Source organism: Papaver somniferum, chromosome 5, assembly GCF_003573695.1.
Source record: "Papaver somniferum cultivar HN1 chromosome 5, ASM357369v1, whole genome shotgun sequence".
NCBI lineage: Eukaryota > Viridiplantae > Streptophyta > Magnoliopsida > Ranunculales > Papaveraceae > Papaver > Papaver somniferum.
This window is the reverse complement of record NC_039362.1, coordinates 45,561,190-45,569,169: the sequence shown is the minus strand read 5'-3', so window position 1 is coordinate 45,569,169 and position 7,980 is coordinate 45,561,190. Positions and strand designations below refer to the sequence as shown.

Genomic DNA, 7,980 nt, shown 5'->3' with positions numbered 1-7,980 from the left:
CCATATTTAGTTCACAACTGCAAGCTTGCAACTCAGCACCTGGCTTGGATGCAACACATTACATCTCCTCAATTCTCTCAAAGAGAAAGGTGATTTGTTAAGAACAACCAAAAAGTACCACCAGAATCCACACTAGCCACATTACAAACTCTACTGATTGATAGGGTCCAACCAGACTTGCCCATCATGGCTAGTGTGGATTCTGGTGCTTTTGATCACCCTTCTTTTTGAGACAACTGAGGGAAGAGCGAATACAGGAATCCCGCCAGTTCCATAACAGATAGGACCAACCAAGCTCCCTAAATCCACGAATCAGAGGATTTTCAACACAAGGTTTTTCATCAGCTCCATCTGGATAGAGCAGCTTGGACCTTCAACTATTACCATTTTTCATTTTTTGCATGATTACATGGAGCGTGAGCTAGAATTGCACCCTCTCAAAACCTTGCTGGGGTGGAAAATGTTCTAAGAAGATTGATCCACAGAAACATATAGTGAATCATACTTTCCCCCATGATGCTGGTAAATGTTGTAGCAACTGATATATGCATCATATAAGAGTAAATAAATAGATTGCAACTACATTTGCAACACAGAAGATTAAAGTAAAAATTCCTAAGTTATATCCGACTAGTATAACCTACTATGGAACTGGAAAAACTTAATAAAAATCACTTGTTTACATACTGGCTTTTCTTCATTTACACGAAAATAGAAGTACCCCCAACTAAGAAAGGAAAGGAAGTCAAGCAATGGTGGAGTTATATACTCCTCCTCCGTTCCGGATGGGACTCATGCTATGCCTCTTCTTTCTCTCAGCCGAACTACAGCTTGGAATCATTTTGGGCAGGCAGCGTCGAACAGCTTTAGTTAACTTCTCTTTCTCAGGTTTGGGAATTCTATCAGGACTCTTCTCACTACTGGATACCGAATTTGTTTCTGACAAAACTGGGGTTTCATTTAAAGATTTGGGAGGGTCATCAAGGTTATTTGTTTTTTCAACTTCTAGTATACCAAATGCTATCAGAGGCTTACCTGAAGCATTTTGGTCATCAGAGGCTTTGCCAGCATCGAAACTATCTCGAAAGAGATCAGCAAGTTTCTTTCTCTTCTCTGTTGAGCGTGTTTCGGGTATCGAGTTGAATGCTTTCTCTGATAAAGGAGATTTAGCACGTTGAGGTGTTCCCATGAAGCTTGTCAGGTGTAAAGGAGTACTACCACGAGAACTTCCACGGGAGGCCGAGGGAGTAAATTCTGCAAAGAAGTGAATAAATTAGAAAACATACTTGACCGAAACAGAAACAAATTCACTTCCGTACTCCGTACCACTAGAGTTATGGTGGTCCTACCTCCATTAACACTGTAAAAGTCATCACAGTCTGAATCTAACCAAGCCTGAGAATCAAAGAAGGTCTCTTCTTTACTACCTGCAAAGACACAAAGACAAAAATCAAACAAAGTACAAAATAGGACCACAGAATACACAGGAGAAGAAAGATTAACCAATGTACAACAAGGTTAGCTTCATAAATGATAAATCACATCATTCTAAGGGAAAACAGTTCAAACATTAAATGGTAAAAATTCCTAATAATATGAAGAAGCCTATAACCAATTGGGAGTCGTATTATTTTTGCCTTTGGAGAAGCCATATTCTAAATGAAAAAATGTGAGTCACAGATGAACAAAACTACCTAGTCCATAATATTTTGTTTGTTAATAATCACACAAAGATGATCTTGTAAATGGCCTAAACATTCTACAGAAACCTTACGAGTAGCAGCATATAATAAACCTTCCAGGAGCTGGCACCACATGAATTTGTCTCCCATTCTTTGATATGTCCACAAGGTTCCCAAACAATTTCCATGGCACCACCCAAACCCATATCCAAATGTCCTGCACTTGTCACTTAACATACACCCCTTCCTTCATCTTCCAAACCTTGCAACTATTGCCCCCATCCCCACCTAAGTTGATAACAATGTAGTTTAAAGAACTGGGACACAACTGTGGACCATCTCCACTTTCCTTAAAAAAGAAGTTTTCGACTGATATCTCCTCCCCCCTTTGAATCCCCAACCAATTAAACAAGGTCGATCAGTTGGGGTTAGCAAATATCAGTGCTTAAATTCTTAATTAACCTTTGTTTTATCTCAAAACAATCTAAGACTCTCCAAATAAGCATTAACGCTAACAAGGATTATTACCAAAGCAACTGCAGTTTCCCATACCAAGTGAACCGGTGTAAGATTTTATATTGAACCGCTGAACATGCTACAACATATAACCAAAACTAACGTAATCTGATCTACTGATTATACTAAGTTATTGACCAACAATCTCAGGAATCTTAAAAACACCGTACTACTAGAACAAACTCAAACAACAACAAGAACCATATCTAAAACCCAAGCAAGATCAAACAAACAGACGATCAGAAGAGGTACCCCACTTGCTAATTTAATCAAATCAACTCAACTCAAAAAAAATTAAAAAAAAATAAAATCAGACATGAATGATGATTAAATGACAACCAAAAGGTAAAAGACTATTGATCTTACCTAAGTCTCCTAGAGTTTTATACCAAGGAGGAGGTGTTGATGCTGAAGGATACTTTGAACCCAAATCATTGATCAGACCACCACCATTGACTTGTTGAGTGACTTGTTTTTGCTGCTGCTGCTGCTGCTTTACAGGTGATGAAACTAAGAACATTTTATTACTCTTAGAAACCGAATCTTCTTGTTTTATAACTGAAGCACAAGAACCCATGTTTTAATTTTACTCAATGAACACAATGTTTTTTTAAAAACTACTCATTTGTTGATCATACAAGCTTCAAAATCCTTTCTTCTTCTTTTTTTCTTTTTTTTTTTTTGGGTTAGACAGAAGATGAACAGAGAAAGGGGTAGTTTAGGTAACAACAATGGAAGGAGATCAAAGAGGTATTCAAAACTCTTTTGAAATGATAAAAGAAATGAATCAGATTGGCTATAGAAAGCAAAGTTTTGTGTATTAATGGAGTATGTGTGGGGTCTTAAGTTGAAAACCCAATTAAAAAATAAATAAATAAATTAGCAAGGGCCTTCTTGTTACTCCTTTTTATCTGACACAAAGTTTTAAAAAATTGGTGGGTATGTATGACTTCCTGTTGGTTTATTCATCGTGACATGCCCTTGGAATTGGACATTTACTGCAATGAAGCTGGTAGCAGTAACAGATATTCACCCAATATGCATGCTACGCTAGCACTAGAAACGCTCATCTTTTTCGGAATAACAGTCGGCCACATATAGCAATTTGAAACGTTCCCGGAAATTACAACCATCTCTACAGTTGAATTGTTCAAGCGATGCCGGTGAATGAACACCATTGGTGAAATGGGTGTGATTACCAAATTTACCATGCATTACGGAAACTAGACAGATTTGTCCCTACCCAAGACCCAGTGAAAGTGATTTTACTTTGAAAAAGTATAAACAACTTTTAGACTTATTTTAATGAATAATACAGAATTTGTTTTTATATGAACAAATAATACTAATAGTTTGTACAGACTTATTTATGCACCTACCAACAGCAGCATCAGCATAAAAAGGACTGCAAGACAAATTAAGAAAAGTTTATCAGCATTAAACTGGTATATATGAGATCAATTGGACGATGATTGTTTAATTACTTTATAAATCAGACTTACTGTATAAATTACACTGTATCCTTTTTCTGTATAAAAGGATCATCCCTCGGCCTCGAATGGATCCACATTTACCGCCTTCCCAAACTCCTTTTATTAGTAATAATGCTACGTTGACCGTGGTAAATTCGGGAAAAAAATTCCGGGAGACAAACTTAACCGGCCCTGGTGGGGACCAGGGGATCTCTCTCCCGGGATTTGCCACAGTCAATGTAGCACTACTCTTTTATTAGGATAAGTCCTATGGGCTAGATGAAGCTGCTAGATTAGTAAAAAAAAATGTTGCAGTTCAAAAAAAAGTGTTGTCTATTTGTTAACACTAGTTCTCTTTCTTAGCATTTGCTTGCAGTTGAACTAGCAGCGAGATAATAGCGTTGAATGGTTCAGCGCAACAAAAATTACCTTTTCGCTAAATGGTTCAGTGCAGATTAATTTGTTTTTTTATCTTAAGGCTCAGATTGGTTGCGCTGAACCAAACAGCGTTGGGCTCACGTGGACTGCTAATCTAGCAGTTAGATTAGCACTCTTATAGAACTTAAGAGATAGTCCTAGCTGACGTGTGCTAATCTAGCTGCTAGATTAGCACACTGCATGCGTTTGGTCGACCGTCCATAAACTTGGATTTTCTTTTCTATTTGTATTAGTGTTGTTCGTCATGGACTTAATGATCCAAAACAATGTGATAAACAAGAAACGCAATGAAATGATTTTTTTTTTTTCTGTTTGAAGCACAATTGAGAAACTCCATATGTTCACACCACATTATATATAAATTTATATTTATAATTGCCGGACACGTATTTGTGACAAAGAAAGAAAAAGAAAAACAGTATTGTTTAGATTTTATTTCTTAGCCTGTCATTTTTGAATTTGTAAAACAGATCAACACTTCAGCTTTAGGGTTATACGACTACTATTTTGTGATGGTAGGATTTTTATTTTGAACATCACACTGGCTTCCCGTGACTGACTTTTGTTTTATCTGGGAAAAGTAGTGGTGATTGACCGGGCAATGCAATCCACCTCCCCGCCCTGAAAATTAGTCACTGGCAAAAACTTAATGGGGACTATTTATGAGTAATCATTAGGCAATTGGTGTGAGGCACGTCCTTGGAGCCAATCTTTAACCACAGCGATCTTACAAATTACAAGTGAATCTTCATATGTGGTGGTAACTGGTAGGCACGTTTTATGAACATCTGATCACTTATTAAAAAAAAAAAAAAGCCGACCCAAAAGAAAAAAAAAGGAAAAAAAAAGAAAGAAAGAAGTGTATAAATGCAATGGTTTTTAGAGTGGACTTGATTATTCACGTGGTGATTCACCGTTAGATGAAAACATGATTTAGATTCAAGTTAATATTTCTCAACCGTTAGATCGAAAACTTAGCTTGTCACACACACTTGGGTAGAGGTTTACTGAGTTTTTGAAAACCATGCCCAAACGTGTACGTGTATGTTGGTTCAACATAGGAACCCAAAAAGGTTAACCATATGAGCAATTCATATTAACCTAGTTCTTCTTCACCATAACTAGTTCAACTGACTCAAATGAACTAGTTAGAGAGTTGTTCAATTGCTATGAGATCTTATGTAACTACACAAGACACAATTGAAATAAAGATGATTCGATTCGATTGAATCGGCTCATGAACTTTATAGCCACGGTTTGCATAAATCATTCCTTAGTAATTTAAGTTTCATGTTCAGAGCACATCTTTAGATCATAACCACTTAAGCTCACAAACAAGTTCGCGGACTTAAGGCAACCGGCAGAGTTTTCCAAACTCAACAGAAAATATCGGCAAAGAGACTTCCGCCGGTTTGCGGACTAGGTTCGCGGACTTGAACATCACGAACGAATTTGGAATCCCAACAGAAATTCTCGGTACAAAAACTTCCGACAGTTCGCGGACTGAGTTCGCAAACTGGGTTGGCGGACTTGGCAAAGCCAATTCCTCCGGTTTCTCTCAATCAACAAAGTTCGAAAACTTCGAATTAAGGAATACATGGTTATGTAATCTAAACTCTCATTCCAATCATTGAGACATTCTCATAGGACGTTATATAGCCGTTATTCACAAACCGTTTCACGTCAGAGCAATTCTCAAAGTAATTGAAATTTTTCATGACTTTCGTCACTAGGTGAAGATAAACTTGATCAAAGCGAAACGCTTTACCAACACACGATTTCGAGAAAAAGATAAGTAGTGAATACTCAGCTCGAAATGTCAAATATGTATGATCCAGTCTATATAGCATACGATTTTTTGTCTCATAAGAAGTAGGAGATAGAGTAGATAGACTTTTGAGTGATAGATAAGTTCAAGCCTCCACATACCTTTTTGTTGATGAAGTTTCACGGTTCCTTGAGTAGATCTTCGTCGTTGTATGATGAATCGCCATGAAGTCCTTGAGCTCAACTACACTTTTCTATCCTAGTCCGAGACTTAGCTATAACAGACTAGAAATCAAGACTCATAGTTTTGACCACTAACATTGACAAACATGCTTGATATAGCAACGCATGCGAGGTCGACCGAGCTATGCTCTAACAATCTCCCCCTTTGTCAGTTTTAGTGACAAAACTATTAATACATACGGAATACAAAAAAGATAAACTTTAGTGGCTCCTATTCCATAGTTTAATCTTCAACGTTCCTTGAAATCTTCGTCCTTCCAAGTACTCCAATGATCCCAAAGGTTGTAAGTTTAGCACCACCATTGTTGAAGATCCGTAGCTATAACAATGAGAGAAATCGAGATTCTCGATCATTATTATACAGTGTCATAGTATCATTATGTAACATCAAAGTCCAATTGCATCACGACTTTAACAACAATACTATGGTGATATGTATCACTCCCCCTAGTCAATACTCCATCCCGATCATGGAAACCACTCCCTCTTACACAATGATCCGAAAATCATATGTATTTGTAGTGTGAACTACATTATTTCTCCCCCTTTTTGTCAATAAAATTGGCAAAGGTAAAAGAACGGTATCATAATGAAATTTCCACAAGAGACATTTCATAGACTAAAAGAAAAAATACATACCAACTTAATTTAGATGCAATCATAAAGCCGAAGCTAAATGCATTCATCAAGAAGTTTTAAGATACAAGATAACCCCTATAAAATTCCACAGCCGCACACCCCGCAAGATATTACCATTAATCACAAGTTCAAAAGAACTCTCCCCCATTTGATGTCATTCCCGAAAGAACAACAAGAGCGACATTAATTTCGAAAGAAAAGAAGGATTTTTTAATTGGACACCAAAAACCATGGAAATGATTTTTTATATCCAAAACTCAACCAAATTAATCACAAGTAAACCCATGATTAATTTAATCGGAATACGCAACTAAATCAAACCACAAAAGTGATCAATTTAATTGATTGTGCTCAACATAAGAAAACTCACGGAGCTACAACTAAGATAACCACACGGAGATGACTACCTTAATCGTTCAAATACTCAATATAAGGAAAACCTTACGGAATATACGACTACATCAACCAATAGAACATGATTAGTATAGCCGTTCATATACTCAACCCAAGAACTTGTGGAATATATGAAAAAACTCAACTAGATTAATTACAAGAGAACCTATAATTAATCTAATTGGAATACACAACCAAACTAATCACCGAAGCAATCAATTTAATTGTCAAAGATTTTGCTCGACAAAAGAAGACTTTCAGAGCAAATAACTAAATAACCAAACAAGATGATTAATTTAGTTCAAGAATGCTCAACATATATCATCTCATGGAACAACCAACAAGGCCAATATTAATCGACATAATTGTAAGGTGATCAACATAAGATACACAATGGAGCCTTCACGGTAAAACATAACAAAATGGATCAATGAAGATCAATACCGTGGATAACATACAAGGATCTATTTTATTTTCCATCACTATTTGCATAACGACATAATAGACTTTATCCTTGTCAAACAAAAGATTTCATCCTATTTTCCATCAAATAAATGACTGCATAGGCATAACTTTTGTAATTGTCAAAAGTCCTTTCGTCCTTTCATCAAAATCAATTTATGAACGACTTTACTTTTGACTCAATATGGGACCTTCAAGTTCACGGACGCAAACAATACATATCCGATAGAAATATTGAAATACTTCAACACAGATTAATATTGCAATAATATCATCCTCCAAATATTTTTAGAATTTAAAAACCAATAAACCTAAAAAAATAACATAAGAAGATGAAAACAAAAATAGCCATGTGTAGTCACAATCTT

General features: G+C 36.3%; 1 protein-coding gene across 2 annotated transcripts; it reads right to left on the bottom strand.

Moving 5' to 3' along the window:
* Positions 1-523: 523 nt before the first annotated feature.
* On the bottom strand, positions 524-3,009 carry LOC113281496 (uncharacterized protein At3g27210-like). 2 transcript variants are annotated; one of them, XM_026530266.1, is made up of 4 exons: positions 2,565-3,009; positions 1,350-1,427; positions 1,036-1,254; positions 524-948 (listed from the first exon to the last, which is right to left on the bottom strand). In XM_026530266.1, exons 1-4 carry the CDS (start codon positions 2,773-2,775, stop codon positions 746-748), a joined length of 711 nt encoding a protein of 236 aa, XP_026386051.1. In that variant the 5' UTR covers positions 2,776-3,009; the 3' UTR covers positions 524-745. The 2 variants fall into 2 exon arrangements, with proteins under 2 accessions (XP_026386051.1, XP_026386050.1); XM_026530265.1 differs by having other exon boundaries at positions 524-1,254; positions 2,565-3,007.
* Positions 3,010-7,980: the final 4,971 nt, after the last annotated feature.

What these genes read in the sequence shown, in the direction of transcription:
- LOC113281496 (XM_026530265.1), bottom strand. Translation starts at nt 2,775, where the DNA reads ATGGGTTCTTGTGCTTCAGTTATAAAACAAGAAGATTCGGTTTCTAAG. An exon ending in TAAAACTCTAGGAGACTTAG is followed by an intron (nt 1,428 to 2,564) that starts GTAAGATCAATA and finishes GTGTCTTTGCAG; the next exon opens with GTAGTAAAGAAGAGACCTTC. An exon ending in CTTTTACAGTGTTAATGGAG is followed by an intron (nt 1,255 to 1,349) that starts GTAGGACCACCA and finishes ACTTCTTTGCAG; the next exon opens with AATTTACTCCCTCGGCCTCC.